Source organism: Mustela putorius, unplaced genomic scaffold (genome assembly GCF_011764305.1).
Source record: "Mustela putorius furo isolate JIRA1106 unplaced genomic scaffold, ASM1176430v1.1 tig00003949_pilon_pilon_pilon, whole genome shotgun sequence".
Taxonomy (NCBI): Eukaryota; Metazoa; Chordata; class Mammalia; order Carnivora; family Mustelidae; genus Mustela; species Mustela putorius.
Window position 1 is genome coordinate 9,049,228 of NW_025422093.1, and position 19,120 is coordinate 9,068,347.

Consider the following 19,120-nt stretch of genomic DNA (forward strand, 5'->3'; position numbering starts at 1 on the left):
TTTTAACTAATCTCCACTAACCTCATGTAAGTACCTTTGTGGTCAGGGTATAAATTCCGAAGTCATAAAAACTACTGGTCTCTACCACCAGTAAAACTAAGTATCTGCCACTAATAAAATTCTTGCTCACCTTAGTTACACAACTGCTGAGAAACTGTTCTGACTGGTGACTGGGGGAAAAGAAATCCGAAATTGGTATCAAATGCTCATAATGTTTCACAATTTCTGAAGGATTAATAAATTTGGACCCCTCATCACTTAATCCCACCAAATTCAATGCACAAAACTCCAATATAAACAAGTTAATTTAAAAGAACCTCCCAGCACAGACTGGGAGCTGAGTGGAGGAGGAGGAGATGGCTTCCCAGACTCCTCCCCTGACCCCCAAACCCAGGGAGCTTGGCCAGAATTCCTGGAGCTTGGCCAGGATGAAGACCTGCCCCCATTTCCAATCTGCTGATTTGGGTCCTACTTTACTGACAAGACCTGGATAACCAACACTTACCAGAATGCCCCACCTATTCTTCCAAGGCCATCACAGCAGACAGGAAGCAGCAATGTGAATGCTTTCAGACCTGCTTACAGTTCATTTTCTTCAAGATATGGTGCCTGTGGAAATGCATTTTATGGAAGCTATAGACCTTATAGTTATGGAGATAATGGGCTTGGCTATAACCGCCTCTGTGTGATGATCTGCCACCTAGATTTATTCAGCAAGCTGAAGAAAGCAGCAGAGGTGCTTTTCAGTCCACTGAAGTATTGTGCATGTATTTGCCTCTTTGAGTATGATGATGGATGCTACCTTTTCAGCTGTCTGTATGTTTCGGGGCTGTACTGGATGTAGCAAATCATTTTTCCCAATTAAAAATACATTTCACAAAGGGTTTTTCAGCTTTTGCTTTAGTTAGGACTATAAGGTATCTTTACAAACAGTTGCAGTGGATGATTTAAGAAGAGGCTCTGAATGAGGACCTTTGGGCAGAAAGTGAAGGAACTGTGGCTTGCCTTGATGATGAGGGCAGAGCTGCTAACTCAGCAAAATCTCGGCCAATGTTCTTATTCTTTGCGATTATTCTTAGTAGTCCTTACCTCATCTGGAAAATGCTGTCTACCCATAATGATGAAGTAACAATATGAACTGGGCAAGTGGTGAGGATGACCACATACTTGCTAGAGAATATGATTTTGCTGCTGTATCTGAAGAAATTTCTTTCCATGCTGGCAATATGCTAAACTTAACCTCTCAAAGAAAGCAACCCAAAGTGCATGGCTCGCTTCTGGCTAGTCTTGATGGTCAAACAAGACTTACACCTTGTAATTATGTCAAAAGTCTTGGTAAGAAGTACAGAAGCAGTGGAATCCAGCAAAATTTCCAAGCAGCAACAATCTTACCAATGCAACACTAATTAAAGTAGCCACAGCTGCTAATTCTTTGGATGAACTGGAATCTGCCTTTGAATCTGTTTTTGTTGAAACTAATAAGGTTCCAGTTGCACCTGATCCCACTGGGAAAGGGGGAGATAAACAAGATCTTTGATATCTTTCATGTTTGCCTGCAACTGAACTATACTTTTTAAAAATTCTTTCAAAAAAATTAATCTACAATCCAATGAATACATTTGTTAATGGCTATTCCAGGTGTTTTACTGCTAGAAATTATTAAAGTTGAACACTAGTGTGTTGGTCTAGTGACCTGGTTACATTTTACAAGTTGTTTCACCTAGATTTTAAGATTATGGAGCCTGCTACCGTTTTCATCTTAATTTGAAAGCAAGATTGATGAACTATAGAACAGAGTTTGCTACAGTAGGGGTCTTTAATGCTTTTTAAAGTTAGAGCTTAATTGGTTTGGAATCCTTAGAAATCAAGTGATAACATAAATATGAGAACAAAGGGCTACTTTTTTTTTTTTTTTTACAACTTTAAACTGAAGAGAAATGTTCTGATCTGTGTTAAATAAATAAAAATAAACAGAACCTTAGAGATGGCTATAACCAAATCAAGTTCTTTAATGTTAAGGCTGCTGGTTGGCAGCCTATATAATAAAAGGTCAGTGTGTCAAAACTAGTGACATCAAAACTATACACTCCTTTCTTTCTTCCCATATTTTATTTTTTTTTAAAGATTTTATCTATTTGACAGATAGAGGTACAGTGAGAGGAAACACAAGCAGGGGGAGCGGGACAGTGAGAAGCAGGTTCCCGGCTGAGCAAGGGGTCTATGGCCATACCACCCTGAACACGCCCGCTATCACCTGATATTGGAAGCTAAGCTGGGTTGGGCCAGGTTAGTACTCGGATCAGATGCTTTTTTTCCCATATTTTAAACAGGATTTGTGGGGAAAGAGAAATGAAACTGGATAAATTCTAAATTCAGTCAATACAAGCAAAAAAGAATAAATTCCAATATTTTGTTGCACATCACCTAAGTTAATCAGAAACCATTTTATATAAGGGTGTTTCAAATGATGTTAAAGTGAAAAAATGTTTAGCTTATTTAAAATTCTTGTTTAGGGTCAATTTTAAATATTTAGTTCTTTAGTCAGTAAATTTTTAAAAAAATATTTTAAAGTGTATTAGAAAATGGTTTTCTATTTTATGTATTTGCTATTAAATATTATCAGTGATTTAATCAATTACCAAAAGTACTTTGTGAACAATGTGAGACTGATGAAAGCAGCTTTGTATTATTATGCTGTTTTATAAATTCAAAGTAATAAATATGATCATTTTCTTACTCAATTTTAAAAATATTCTTTACTGCTTTAAAATTTTAAAACACAGTCTGTGCTTAATAGCATTTTCAAAATTGTCTGTAAGAGGTTGGTGCTATGAAGAAAAGAAGGGAAAGTAGCTGGGGACAGTAAAGAAAGGAAGAGAATATTCTTAAAGTGAATGTAGATAAAATTAAGAGAAATAATGGATATCCTCAGTTAACTGTATAAAAACTTCCTACTGTTTCGGCACAACCTGGTGGTGATTGTTTTAGGTACAGCAAATGTCAGAAAAATCAATAAAACTTTCTAGTTACTTTAAATCCACTTATAGTACTACCCTTTTAATTCACAAATTTAAATACACACATTCAGAGCAACTATAAAAACATACGCCTTATTTTTAAAGTGGTATTTCCAAAAAAGGATTAGCCAAAAACAACAGCAAAATTACATGATCATAAAAGGCTGAATGGGCACACAATATTCTTTAAGTAAACATCAGAAAGTAAAATAATCACACAGACCTCTATTCTGTCATCAAAGTACTTCAAAAACCTAATATTGGTACTCCTCTAAACAATAGTACAAAAATCTCTTTATGACAAATCACTTATGACGAACAGCATAAACCCTATTTCATTTCTTGAGCATCTTTCTCTCTAGCATTCTTCTGTACTTCCTACAGCACTTACTCTGTTGAAACAACTTAAACATCTAAAAACCAAGGCTCTACAGGAGTGGCCACTGGTTACTGATGTTAAATTCTTATTCTTTATAATAGAAACTTTGTGTATAATCTAGATGACATTTGACATATGGCATGCCAGTCTTCAGCATGTATTGAAGTTTAAGAAAGGTGTCGAATCAGATTATTCTAATATTTAAAGTATTAACAATAACATTGTTTTAGAAACAAAGCCAATCCAATACAATTTGGTATTATCATAATTTAGTTCTGCTCTAGCTCCTTCCACTGTTTTATACTTCCTTTTCCTGTATGAGGGTGTAAATACTTGAGAACCTAGTGTATACTGAACCTCCCAATATATTTGGGAAGATTTGATTTGAATGTGCTCAGTGTAAAATAGCATCCATAGGTAAAATGCTAAGAGCTCAGAAGGTAACTGCAAAGACGTGTTTTGTACTTTTGTCAGGTATTTACAAAACTCATTTCTCCATCTCACCCATTCTACAATATTTACTACCAGCACTGACACCTATACGCTCCCTGGGCTCATCTGAAGCACAGGACACAAAAAATTATTGACTGATGACTTTCGCCATTCTCCTGAAGAAGGTACATAAGGAGTAACATTCTAAATACCACAGGGAATGAGCACTTAATTCTCCTGGAAACCCAAATAGACTGGTAACAGTGCAGTTCCCTTCTTCCCCAAAATACTCTAGCCTCAGAACCATGGTGTATCTATTTTTTTTCATGGTGTATCTAACTAATGGCAGACTGTCCCGTATTCCTAACCACAGCACAAAGTTGTTTGAAAACACCCACCTTTATACATTTAAATCTTATTCTTCCTCTTAAGCTGTATTTTTTTGTCTTCAGTCCCTAACTTTGTCAAGCTCGGTGTACCTAAGTCATCTTTTTGTGACTTTTTACTGATTTTTCTATCCAGAAACAACAAAAATCTTCTAAGTTTTCTAGAAATTTAGAAACTGCCATTTCTCAACAGCTAGCATAATATAAAGCACATATAAATTTTGAGTTATCCTGTTCCTGTGAACTGATGATGACAGATGAATTATTTTGATCAAAAATGTGGTATGGATTTGAAAACCTTTGCTTAACTCTCTTAAAGGATAAACAAATGCTAAAAGCTGATAAAGATTTTGTGGTAATGTGCTAACTGGAAAGTTCCTGAAGTTCATTTTACTAACCCATAGCAAATACTTCAAAAGAATCTCATTCCACACTATGTGGACCTTTTTTATTATACTGCAACATAATGTGAAACTAAAGATAATTTTCCTGGCTAACACTGCAGAGTAAGTTTGCTTAGCTTTTTCAGTGGTCTGACTTCTTTTCTCTTAAAGTAAATGGTGACAAAGATTCTAAAACAAAAACCTTTGAAAGAGTTTTAAAGAACTATCCCAACACATTTATACATTGGAACACCAGTCATACCACTCTATAGGCTGACAAACTTTCTTTGTAAGGGGTTTGATAGTAAATATTTTAGACTTTAGGCTTTAGTCTCTGAAACATTTACTCAACTGTCACTGTTACCCAAAAGCAACCATAAACCATGAGTAAAAGAGTGTAAGTATAACTTATACAAGAGTATAAGAGTAAAAGTATAACTGTGTTCCAATAAAACTTTATGGACACAGAATCTCATATTAATTTTCCTGTGTCTTGAAACTTCCTTCTTAATGAATTAAAATTGTAAACACAATTCTTAGTCCCACAGACTATGAAAAGCAGCCACTAGGCTGGATTTGGCTTACAGGCCAGAGCTGCCTGTGTCTTATATATGGGTTTATATATGCTGTGCAAAACTTTTAAATCCCAAGCCTAAAGAGTTTGGAGACTTGTTTTTTAGATCACTCATTTTAAAACTTATACCATACAGGTTATCTACTTTATGGATAAATATACTCACATGAGAAAAAGAAAATAATTCAGAATACATACCTCTACTTAAAAAAGAAAACAAAATCTGCAAAATGAATGTTTCACCTTAAAACATATAATTAGGAAACATTTAAAATCTTTATTCTATGCAGTATAAAACAATATGCATAGATTTGGTACATAATTTCTTTGTTTTTACTCTGGGAAAAAGGCAATGAGGAAAAGGTTTATAAATCTCTCCATCCTTTTTATAAAAAACTGCAATTAAAATCAGCAATTCCTTGTATGTACAACCATCAACTCTGAATATGTGAATTACACCTAGGAAGTGGAATTTACTTAGATGAATTATGGGCGCTTTTCTAAAATGTACAATTATATCAGAGGACACTATGACTTCTACAATTTGGGACACTTTTGAATATGAAACTCCTGACTCCATATATATATAAGGAAACAAAAATACTCCTTCCAGTCATCAAGTATAAAAAAACTTCACAGTCTGATTTACCTTTATCAAAGGTAAAATGATTCACTGCTGCATTTCATGGATTATTTGGATCCTCAGTAGTTCCTTAACACAAAATAAATTTCGCATGAACTTTTTATCTCTTTGGGTTTTCCAAAGCAAGATACTAATACAAAATGTATTGAACTGGCAGAAAAGTCCATGGGCTAAAGAAAAAAGGAATTAAATATAAAATGTTCACCAACTTTATCCTTTCTAATTTTCAATAGCTTCAGGTATTGAGACCTAATTGGTTTCTTGTGTCTATCCATTATGAACATAACTCAATCTTCTATTTCAATACTCCTCAGGGTCGACTTTTCGTTGGTGCTTTACTGTGCGACGTAGAAGATCTTTTCGTCCAACTTCCATCATCTGTTCTTCCCAAGATTTCATTTCATTATAATAACGAATTTTATCATCATTAGCAAGCTGAATATATACCTGAGAAAAAGTGTTAAGTGTTAAAATGATTTCTTTAGAAGAGTCTTTTACAATTAATTTCTGGAAAACTCCATATATTCTAGAAATCACCTTACTGTTCTACATGTGTAAAAGGGACAGCAGAAGGAAAGTTTTTTGAGATAAAAGATGAGAAAAGGGCCAGAAATTAAGATTTTTGTAAGAATTAATAAAGCTGGTATAATTTTAGGGCTTGGGATATGGAAAAGAAACAGAGGCCAGGAGTGATTATTCCTGGATAGAGTGAGCACTCAGAGTTATGAGTGACATTGTTTTAAATATCAGTTTTATTTGCAGTTAAAAACTACCAAAAGAAAAAAACCAAACTGTTTCTAAGGATATAAAAATAATTTTAAAATACTTTAACTGTGCTATTAGTGATACAAAGTTGTTTTCACATGAATCAAGCCTTGCCCTAATATATTTTCTCACAGATATTTTAACTAGACACTTGAAACTAAAACCATACTACTTACTTGCTTTTGAGAACTAGACAGATTTTTCCAGTTTTCATTTATAGTCTTCAGCTTTACCTGTAAAATATGTATATTTAAGTACCAGATACACTTCAGTGGTTAAAGATTTTTTATTATTCATTTCAATAATAAAATTTCAGATGTCAAGAATCACAGGCAAAGTCTCAACTCCTACCTTTCTTTCCAAATAAAAACTACTACACTGTTAAAACATACAAAAAGTGAATAGGATGAAAATATTTATCTTTTCATTAAGATATAATGAACATGTAACATTTTATTAGTTTCAGGAGTAAACTTGATTCATTATTTTTATGTACTGTGAAATGATCACCACCATAAGTCTAGTTAACATGTCACAAAAATGCAGACAAAAATTTTGTGATGAGAACTTTTAAGATCCATTCCAGGCAACTTTAAAATATTAACTACAGTCACCCTGTTGCACATTACATCCTTAAGACTTATTTATATTTAAAAATACAAGTTTGTACCCTTTGACCATTCTCACCCCATTTTGGGCCCCAACCCTAACCTCTGACAAGCACGAATCCATTCTCTGTACCTATGAACTTGGTTGTTTCCAAGATTCCACATATAAGAGATCACACAGTATTTGTCTATTTCTTATTTCACTTAGAATAATGCTCTCAAAGGCCATCCATACTGTTGCAAATATCAAGATGTCATTTTTTTTTGATGGCTGAATAGTCATTGATAAATAAAAGTTTCTTTATCCATTCATCCATTGATAGACAGTTGGACTGCTTCCATGTCTTGATTATTGTAAATAATGCCCAATAGGTGCCCCCTCCCTATTTTTTAATCAGATTTTTTTTTTGTTCTTTGCTATTGGGTTGTATGTGTCCTTTATATATTCTAGATATTAGCCCCTTATCAGATATATGATTTTTTTTAAAATAAAGATTTTATTTATTTATTTGACAGAGAGAAATCACAAGTAGGCAGAGAGGCAGGCAGAGAGAGAGGGGGAAGCAGGCTCCCTGCTGAGCAGAGAGCCCAAAGCAGTTCTTGATCCCAGGACCCTGAGATCATGACCTGAGCTAAAGGCGGAGCCTTACCGCAATGAGCCACCCAGGCACCCAGATGTATGATTTTCAAGTATTTTTCTCGCATTCAGTAGGTTGCCTTTTCACTTTGATAATGGTTTTCTTTGCTATGTGGATGTATCCTTTTTGATTCACCAATACTAATAATTCAAGTATAAATCTATATTCCCTATGATAGACTAACTTCAAAGACTAAGTGTCTTTATTTCTTCCCTGTATCTTAATGTTTTATTCTAAAACTTGAGCCAAAGTATTTAGTTGTAGTCATGGGAACAATTTAACACTAGTCCTTAATTCTACTTAGCTGAACTTAATTATATGACTTGGAAAAAGTCATTATTACCTCCCTTAGGCATGGTTCTTCATTTATGAAATTAAAAGGATTCAGGGAACCCATGACTGGAGAGAGGCAGAGAGGACAGTCTGCACACCGCATACAGCTTATGCTGTTGCTCCTACAAAGGAGAGACTAAATGGGAATAAATGGGTGGGAGGAGAATGAGGGGCAGGGAGAAACACACAGGGGTAGGAGAAAGCAAATGTGAAGGAGAGAGGGAAATAGTCTAAAAAGTATCTGTTTAAAGCTAAGAGGAAATTATCAGTGGCTTTAAGGAAAAACAGAATGAGAAAAATGAGCTTTACCATTTCAAACTCTAAATTCTTTCCTATCAACAAAAATGGAGGTACCAGATAGTATCTGAGACTATATAACCATTATACTTCGAACATCTTAAAACTTACCTTTATAAACACATCTAATATATCCAGGGACAGTTACTCACTAAACAACTGCTCTCTTAGCTTTGCAAGGAATTGCTTTAATGCTCTCAATTCTTTAAGTTTTTTAAAGCTTATATTTAATCCATAAAGTTTTGTATTCACTGAGTTCAAAAATAATTTATAAAGTTGCATGTCTAAATAATCTGAGCTTTCACCATTCATTAAAGAAAACTAAAAAGATATAAAGATATTGAATTCTGCTCCCTCCTAAAACCCATTACACAAAGCCCCCCCACCATGGAGGACACAGTGAGATGATATGAACCAAGAGGGACCTCACCAGTAGGCAACCATGACGCTGTCCTGGTCTTGGACTTCCCAGCCTCCAGACTGTGAGCAAAAAACTTCTACTATTTATTTTTTTAACGTAAAATAAATATTTCTTATGCCATAAACCCATGTGGACAAAAACAACAGGTGAGGGCACTATCACAAAATTTTAGAAGCTGAAAAGCAGGTGGAGAAATAGTGACTTCCTAACCAACAAGGCAGATTCCCAAGTTAGCACTAGGAAAGCCAAAAAAGCAAACTGGTTTATAGTGCAGAATTCCCAGGTAGCTCAGGAATTGGCAGCATCAGATAGGTAGAAAATAGAGGTGAATGTTGGGCTTAAAACAGGAGACTGACTGAAATTCTCTTGAAAAGGAGATTAAATCCCCACCATGGGCAGATTCTAGGATTTACCCTCTCTAAAGGGTGTATTTACCCCAGGTATAGTTGGGGCCAGTGAAGATTAAGTAAAAATGTATACAATATCCTAGAAAGAAAGGCAAAAAAGGCTAAGAGAAAACAATACAGAAAAGAAAATGAAAGGACCAGCTCAGAAGACTCTCTGTCTTAGAGAGAACAGAGGAAAAAAGGGGGGCAAAGGAAGAAAAAAGAAAGCAGATCACATTCAAAGAACTAATAATCAAAATGGCTTATAGTTCTCAAAAACATTAACAAGAAGCTACAAGGGGCACCTGGGTGGCTCAACTGGTTAAAGTGTCTGCCTTTGGCTCAGCTCACGATCCTGGAATCTCCAGATTGAGTACCACATCAGGTTCCCTGCTCAAGCAGGGAGTCTGCTTCTCCATCAGACCTCACCCCTCTCATAGTCTCTCTCTCTCTCTCAAATAAAATCTTTAAAAATAAGTAAATAAATAAATTCGAAGCAGCTGCAAGAGAAAGAAGCACTATTTTTAAAATTTTGAAAGAACATGACCCCATCCTAGAATTCTATGCCCAAACTATCAAACAATGTAAGGATAGGATATTTTCAGACATGCAAAAACTCAAAAAGTTGATCTTCCACATACTCTCACTGGGGAGATGCTGTAACAGAACCAGTAAACCAAGAAAGACAACAGAAGAAGCAAAAGCACCACAAAAGCTGAATGTCAACTGTGCACTAACCATAAAAGGCCATAATTAAATTGGAACAAATCAGAGGCACCACCCTGAAACTGACAGAACAGCTTATGTATCTTAAATGCACTGAAAGCCAGTGAATATATTTAAGAGTTTAAGGGTAAATTACTGATAGTATATAATAAGCTAAGGAAACAAAAACACAAAATAAAATGAACTTCAGTGGAAGTGAGTTTTGTAAGAAAGGAAAAATAATCATAGCAAATGGCACAACTCAGCTATGACTAGGTTTACATTATCATAATAACATACTCAATACTGAACTAACAAAAATTCTGATAACTATACTGGGACGCAGGTGAGTGGAAACATGAACAGCAGGATAAGATAATATTAAATGTTAGTCTTATATAGTAGGCTTAAAAGATAAGGCTTAAAATTGAAATAAATCAAGAATTAATAATATAAGGTATGATTTAGAGATAAGCAGTAAATATCACAAGAGTCAGCTAACAGTTGAAAGTATCTGCTTCTGGAGTAAGCAGTATGACAAGGCTGTGAAACCTGGTACCTTTCATAACAAAGTCTTATTTTTATTCTTTTAACTATGAGGATGTATAACCAGTATTTTTTATTTTTTATTTTTTTTAAATATTTTTTAAAATTTATTTATTTGTCAGAGAGCGAGCGAGAGTGCGAGAATGAGCACACGTAGAGTGACAGGCAGAGACAGAGAGAGAAGCAGGCTCCCCGCTGAGCAAGGAGCCCGACGTGGGACTCGATCCCAGGACGCTGGGATCATGACCTGAGCCAAAGGCAGCCGCTTAACCAACTGAGCCACCCAGGCGTCCCACCAGTATTTTTTAAATGATTAAAAATGACAGTTGCATTAATTTTAATTTCCCAGGATAGGGTCCCTCAGCCATTAAGCTTTCTAGGTGATTCCAAGACACAGTCTGAGTTGAGAACCACTGATTTAGGAGGATTCTCATATAGCATACAATTTTCTTATACTGATAAAATCCAAAGTAAGTTACTAACTGAGCAAATTTCAACTAAAAAAAAATAAACAGATATGCATTTTAGTAACATAAAGACATAGAAACGGAATTTTTAAATCCCAAGGAGTGGAGCACCTGGGTGGGTCAGTTGGTTAAGCATCTGGCTCTTGCTCTGGGCTCAGGTCATGATCTAAGGATCCTGGGATCAAGCCCCGCATCAGGCTCCCCACTCAGCAGGGAGTCTGCTTGTCTCTCTCTCTCTCCCTCCCTTCGTCCCTCTCCTTGCGCTCCAGCTCTTGCACTCTCTCTAAAATAAATAAATCTTTAAGAACATAAGATTAAAAAAAATCCCAACGAGTAAATCAGTGAAAAGTATACAGCCAGGGAAGACTATGTCACATATACATTATTTAATCATACATTAAAGAGATTTCTGAAATGAACTACAGATCCAAATAACCCAAAATGTGGCAGAATGGCAAAAAACCTTCATCTCCAGATTGACAACAGTGAGGGATCTGTACGCTTTTCTTACCATATCATATTATAAAAGGAAAAATATAATTCCCCATTTGGAGCTTCTAAGAAGGAAATAAAGGAAAGAATAAGCCATAGCAGGAATGATAAACTTCTTTCTTTGACACATTCATATGATGATATTCATATGTATGATACATTCCCACGGACATAACTGTTATTAAAGGATATAACATGAAGCAATAGGTTATACTCAAATCCCAATACAAAACATTGTAATTCTACTCTCATTCTTTCCCAGTGATTACAAAACAGCTAAGAATTGCCAGATAAGGGGTGCCTGGGTGGCTCAGTGGGTTACAGCCTCTGCTTTGGCTCAGGTCATGATCCCAGGGTCCTAGGATTCCTCAGCAGGGAGCCTGCTGCTTCCTCCTCTCTCTCTCTCTCTACCTGCCTCTCTGCCTACTTGTGATCTCTGTCAAATAAATAAATAAAATCTTTAAAAAATAATAATAATAAACCTAACAATAAAAATATAAAAAGTCTCCGAACTTTGAAATACCTATGAATTTGAAAATGTTATTTTTAAATAAAAAAAATGAATATACATTATTAGCCACTAAGTACTCAAATTAATTTTATGTGGTAAGAAAAAGGGTTTTCTTCTAAAAGAGATATAAGAAAGAGGATCTTATTTGTATACTTATTTAAAATAATTTACTTTTCTTTACCTCCTAACATGGCACCTCTACAACTTTCTGTCTAAATATTTTAAAATTAAAATAAATAAAAATTTAAAAAACAAATGCTGTTTTCTGTTTTACCTGTGATGTACCATCCTTAGCTTCCTGGAACCTTTCAGCTATAAAAATGTTATAAGCTGAGCGAGGTCTTTTCGGTTTTCCAAGCATTGTTAACTCCTGAGTAATAAAAATGAAGAATTAGATACAGTTTTAATTTGTGTGAGACTTAACTTTACCTACAGAAACTTTATTCACTACTATGCACTGTGGGAAGTTCCTGTGAGTCAATGTTATAATTCTCATACAAAATGATTATTCATTCTGGAGATGACAACTGCACTAAGTTTTCAAAATTATAATAGATTTTATGATTTATTTTCCACACACAAATATTTCCTTTACATATGATTCTCAAAGTCTCCACAAACTGAATAACTGAGCACATATGCACAAAATCTTTTTTAAAAGTTAAAACAATCTCAGCTTCATCTTTGCAGGACACTACCATCTCCTAGTCACTACGTGGATCCACCACAACTCATGAACCCTAGACTATCTGTTTAACAATCTCATTTCCTTCTCTGATATCTCTCAACTTTTAAACCTCAACAATGTGTTAAATTCAATTCTTTTAATTGGGTACCAAAGAGCAGGGGAAGCAGGAGATGGAAAAGAATACACATATTCCGTGCTGTTTAAATCAATTTAGTTTCTGAATTAATAACCTTAAGCTGGGAACTACAAACTTTGAACCATGTGGGGTTTTTAATAAGGAAAAACCGAATTTCATCCTATGGACACTTCTTACTTGACTAGATACAATAAGTCACTTCTTCCTGACGTGTTAATAGATTCAGTCTATTCAGCAACATTTAGCATCAAACTCACCATTACTTATAAAACAAGTCAAATCAGCAGGTTATTCTAGATAAGACCCAGAAGCAAAGATCCTTGTTATTCCTGATTTGGCTGTTTCATAACTCTGTTCCTACAGCTTTCATGCTAGTCCTAACTATGTATCTTAAATAGAGATACATCCAAAAGTAGTAACAAGGGTTTCCAAGACACTCAGTGCCAAGTGGTACAAGTGGCAGAATAGAGCGATCTCATTATTTCCTAAATGGGGTACCCCTGATGACATTCCATCATTTAGCCACACATACAAAAATTAAAAAAAAAAAAACTCCCTATATTCATAGTTACATAAATTTCAGTCCTTTGCCAAAGGAAAAGAATATTTCATTGATACTCACTCTTTTTTTTATTAATGCTTTCTTTTTTAAACGTTTTTGCTGGATTTCTTTTTCCAAAGATACAATCTGACTTGGAGTTAACTGTTCTTGAATTCTGTTTATCTCTTCTTTGTATGCCTGCCAGTCTGCCCTGTAAGCATCTTCATATATCTATAAATAAAAAACACAGATAAGAAGTCAATAAATTTACCCCTGGTAAATTAAACATAACATACCTGCAGGGAAAGACAACTGCATGACTTCAGATAAAGACTGACTGAACTACCAAGTGAAAAATGTGCTTTGGAATCACATGCATATGGATTAAAAACCTGTATTTTTCATATACATGCTAACCAAGGTGAGAGTCTAACAATTAGTCTTCAACTTCAGATTGCTGCCAACCCTTCATGACCACTGCCATACGTTCATATTCTAATCGTTTATGTGAATGAGAATGTATGAAGTTCCTTTATAGATAAGGGTATTAAATAAATTTTTTTTTTTGGTACTTAAAGGACATGACTACTGTTTTTAACTGCAGAATAACTGGCCAGCAATAGTGAAAAACCAATATGCTTACTTTTTTCTCTGAATCAGGAAGTTCCCTCCATAGTTGGGCGATTTTTCTAATTAGTTCTGAATTTTTTGCAGCTATAGATTGGAATAAAATGAAAAAAAGTCACAATTTTATGTCTCAGGATTAATTTCTAAAGACTTCTAGGAAAGCATAATCCATCAGCTCTAAGTTTTATTACAGATATCTCTATACCACACAACACTGAATACAATGATGTAGGTTTTCTTTAATCAGCTAATTTAAATTTGATACAGGATTTCATTATTTCATTCAACACTGTTAAAAATCTATTAACTAAAAGTTAAGAAGTATATAACATATCCCCAAATAGTCCTCAGAAATTATTAGCTTAAGAAGTTGGGTAATCAACTTCTTCAAGCTTTTTAACTCATTTTTCAGACAAAACTTTTTCCCCAGTCTTTCAGGAATTATTAAGTTCATAAAACCTGACTAAACATAAAATATAGTCTTGATTCATGTAACATCAATTGTATTTTAATTACAGAAGTACTATACTCAAGCAAACTCTTCCAAAATCAATTCATCATTCCCCATTTCCCACTTAGTTTGAACTACCATATTTTAAAAGATGTGAGTACTTCTGAAACATGTTTCTTAAACCAATTCTTTATAATGTAATTCATCAAAGCTCATTTGGTTTTCACAAGTGCCCTCTGAAAGGGCTTTAGATATCGTAAACAAAGTTAATTGACATTTATGCCACTATAACCCCAAATGGAAGGTCCATAGCCTTTCTAGGGAGTCAACAAATATCCTACCTGGAAATCTCTTTTTTCAGGAATTCAACCAATTTCCAGTGAAAAAGCTCCTGAAATTAGCAGTAATTTGTATAGAGCTTTACAGTTTATAGAACAAATCCAAGTAAGTTATTATTTCATTGCAACTTCCCTGAAGTAGGAGCTAAGTAAAAGATAAGATGATTTATCAATGATACTCCAGGCCAATGGCAACTTTATCACCCAAATTCAGCTTTTTCATCCTCTTCCTTGGATGCTTTCCACTCCACACGCTGCTATTTTAAAAATACCTTTCATTAAATTAGTAAGTCAGGAGGATAAAGTCAATGATATCCTAACAGCACTGTCTGGTGACTGCTGATAGCTACACCTGCAGTGAGCATGGCATAACCCAGAGTTATGGATAGGAATCACTAGAATCACTACCTTATACACCTGAAACTAGTAACACTGCACATCAACTATGCATCAAAAAATACATATACTGTAGGAAAGGGAAATAATACTTTTCATTAACATATTCTTAAAGCATTTCGACTTGGTAAAAAATACGTCATACTTCCTATTTTACAGACCACTAAATATAATGGTTATGTTCGCACAGTCAATGGATGCTTTGAAAATGCAAATCAAGTTTGAAGTTTAACCGTTTAGTCCTCTTTACTACTTCAGAAAAGAATAAATGCTCCAAAACTCCTTACCTGGGTTCTGAGCTTTAAATATGGGTAGCTGTTCTTTAGAAAACCGAACATATGAAGTCAGAGGCTTCTTTGGGTAACTATTCGCGGTGGATGAAAAACATCTCGGTACATACGCAAAACTACGTATAAAGAAAATAACCAATATAAAGTATTTAAGTGACAATATTCATTTGTATAGGACAGAGACACCAAATGAGAGGTCCTCAAGATGCCACAGATGACACCATGTTAGTGACATTTAAAACCCTGTCCTAACCGGAAGGAAAACCTGCAAAACTTGGAAGTCTCAAAACTCTACCTATGCCTCCTAGGAAGAGCAAGGTGGAGGAAAGGTCCTGGCCGCCGCCTCCCTAACTCCCATACTGATGGCGGGAGGCTCGTGGCGCGACTTCGCAGAGAGCTCGGAACCGGTGCTACCAGAGTGGACAGTGCGGTGGGGCGGGAAGAGGAAAGGTGGAGGGTGGCCGGAAAGACTACTGGCGTCTAGGCCTGGTCTCAAAGCCACCTAGGCAAAGACGAGGTCTGAATCAGAGGGCCATAGTGGCCCGCACCTCCTAGAAGGGACAAAAAGTACACACTCCAACCCCAGAGCGTCCTGGGCCGTGCCACCTCCCGAGAGAGCAGGTGAGCGGTCCCACCTGAAAGGAGAGCGCAGTCGACTTCCACAGCCCGCGCAGAGGTCCGATCCGGACTTTCCCAGGGCACTCAGCACGCTCCACACGCATCGGAAAAGCGCCATTGCACCCGCCAAGTAAGCGACTGGGCGCCAATCTCGGCGAAGCCCTGCGGCACAAGAGAACAACTCCAACAATGACTAGAACCCGCTGGCGACCTTCCGCAGTTTACTCTCATGCCCGCCACTCGCGAGGCACCATGGGAAATCCTCTAGCATCCGGTTGGTAGTAGGGGGCGGGGCAAGGCAGAATTGACGCAGGCGCTGTAGTGGCTTCCCGATGGGCGGGGCCGCAAAGTAGGAGGAGCTCGGGGGCGGAGAAAGGAAACCGCAGCCCGGCTTGCCTGCGGAGGGTCCTGGCCTTAAGGGGGCGCAGCTGAGCCACCTCTGCCCCCGGCCCCCGCCCCCCTCCGCAGTCTTTTACTCCGCGGGGCCAGGAGGCTGGTGGAGGCACTGCGGTGGTCTCAGCTGGCTTGGGCAGTGCTGGCTGGCGTCTGGCTGTGACGACCGGAAGGGCTAGTACGTAACAAACAAGTTTACTACGAGGACGCGGGATAACTGTGCGGCACCCGCTGCTCCGAGGTGAAGCTGGCGGGTGCCTGGCGAGGAGCGGAGCCGCTCAGTTCTAGCCGGAGCTGGAGCTCTAGAGCCCCAAAATACTGCGGGGGCGGGGGTGGGGGAGTGGAAGGTAGGGAGTGTTTTCAAACCTAAAAATGCAGATGTCCTGGCCTTGCCGCATTGCCTAATTAAGTATGTCTGTGTGAGGCCGGTGAATCTCTGTTTTCAACAAGTTCCTCACGGTTTAAAAAGTTCTGATGCCAGTGATCATGGGACCACATTTAAAGCAGTACTGATCTAGACGGTCCTCCCCTCCACTGCAGCTATCCCAGACCTGGTCTTCGAGCCTGACATCCAATCCTGCTTAATTTCTAGGAAGGGGACTTTGTCTAATTAGTTGTGCAGAGGCAGTACCTAGTCCCAGCGTTCATGTTAAAGTCTTGATCCGGAAATGTTGCATCCCCTAAGATTCAGTTTCCCCCACTGCAGATGAGGATGTTGGACTAGATTAGTTTTCCCCAAGTCCTGAGAGCATATGGCAAATATTCTTTGAGCTATTGGTTGATATGCTGTACAACCATTTTCTGTGCAGACAATGGCATGAAAAAGATTGGGAAGACCTAAACTGAAAGTATCTAAGGATCAGCTTTTACATTTCTAATTATTTCCAAGATAGCCACATCTTGAAACCTCTGTTGGGTAGCTATAATTATTAATTCTTAATTGAATAATTGAAAAATTCATACCACTGTAATTAAGCTGAGAGTCAACTGCCTTTCTGTAGCTTTGAAACATTGGCCCTTTAGTATTACAAAGGACTAAGCCCACTTCTTTTAAGCGGTAAGTAAGCAACTATTACTTTTTCTATCTATATTTTTTTATATATCTATCTATTTCTATCATCTATTCATAGACTGTCAGGGTTGAAAAGACCTTCCCAGGTCATCTGTTCAAACGTCCATCTTGTCATGAAAGAAACGAGTTTTTTTCTGATTATATAACTATGTACAAGGCCCCAAATGTGGGTAAAAGACACGACATTCCTTCACTCTCAGTAAAGTCTAATGAGAGAAGCAAAGAAATAAACAATTAAAATACATTGCCAAGATAAAGTATAGCACACATTTCCTTATAATTACATTTTAGCTGAATTCTCAATTTTTCTCTGTACTTTCTAGAATGTTTTTGTTCTTTCAGATGTTTGATAAAAGTTAAATTTCTTTTGGATATTTAAAAAATCTTTTTGTTTTAACGTGTCATTTGAGGGGTTCCTGGGTGATTAAGCCTCCGACTCTTGTTTTCAGCTCCGGTCATGTTCTCAGATTCCAGGTATCTACTGAGTTGCATAACAGGCTCCATGCTTAGCATGGAGTCTGCTTGAGATCCTGTCTCTCTCTCTCTCTCTCTGCCTCTCCCACTCATGCTGTCTCTCTCTAAAATGAATAAATAAAATCTTAAATATTAAAGTGTCATTTTGATAAATCTTCCTATACAATTCTTACAAATCTGATCTATATTTGTTTTCATCAGATACCAATATTCCTTTACATTCATTTGCATGCAGTGTAATTTTATTCTGAATGCAGCATTTATAAAAATAATCCTACTTACTTACTGAAATTGCTTTTAACAAAAAGACATATGATTTCATTTATATTTACTTTATGAAATGTGAAGTCTTGCCACAGCCTTTCCCAGGGCTCTGTTACTTTGTTTTGTTTTAAATGTTTTATCTACTGTTTATCTACTGACTTCAACTATCAGTTATATCCTCATGATTCCAATATTTTATTTTGAATACAGACCTCATTTTAGTTCCAAATCTATATAACCACTGTCTTGTGGACATCTTTACCATCATGTCTCACAGATACTTCAATTTTCCCTGAAGAGAATTCACTATTTTTTCCATTTTGAACTCCTTGTCCTGATAAGAGGCACCAGTATCCCATTTGAATTATCCAAACTAATAATTTGATAAATCATTTTATAATCTTTCCCACTGACACTGTAATTGAGCTACTGCGAGTTTGCTTTTTGGTAAGTCACAGAGACTACTATACAGGTGGAGTTGTCACACAAAGTAAACTTTATTCGCAGCAAATAAAGACATCATGGGGAATAAACTTCAAAGACCTGACTCTCTGAGCAAGGCTGAATGGGTTCCTTTTATTTGCGTTAGGATGAATATTTAGATAGGGAAGCCTTGTCATTTTAGGTAGGACTGGGCATAAGGTCACACATGCAGCTTAATAAAACATGCCTTAACATTGTAATATAAATGAGGCTCAAATGAGGCTTGTGTTCCTCCTTGGGTGGAGATTTTACTATTATAATGAGGTCAGTCATTCCACAGGTCACTCCATGGTCCAACTCTGTAAGGTGTGAGTTGGGGGTTAATCTCAGATTGGTCTGGGTAGTCTGGACCAGTGGATCGCTACC

General features: G+C 36.6%; 1 protein-coding gene and 1 pseudogene across 1 annotated transcript; one reads left to right on the forward strand and one right to left on the reverse strand.

Moving 5' to 3' along the window:
* Positions 1 to 356: 356 nt before the first annotated feature.
* Positions 357 to 1,537, forward strand: LOC101672538 (annotated as a pseudogene).
* Positions 1,538 to 3,036: 1,499 nt separating this feature from the next.
* TFAM (transcription factor A, mitochondrial) lies at positions 3,037 to 16,615 on the reverse strand. The gene is made up of 7 exons (XM_004780649.3): positions 16,086 to 16,615; positions 15,448 to 15,566; positions 13,992 to 14,062; positions 13,430 to 13,579; positions 12,258 to 12,353; positions 6,756 to 6,812; positions 3,037 to 6,261 (listed from the first exon to the last, which is right to left on the reverse strand). Exons 1-7 carry the CDS (start codon positions 16,184 to 16,186, stop codon positions 6,115 to 6,117), a joined length of 741 nt encoding a protein of 246 aa, XP_004780706.1. The 5' UTR covers positions 16,187 to 16,615; the 3' UTR covers positions 3,037 to 6,114.
* Between the last annotated feature and the right edge of the window lie 2,505 nt (positions 16,616 to 19,120).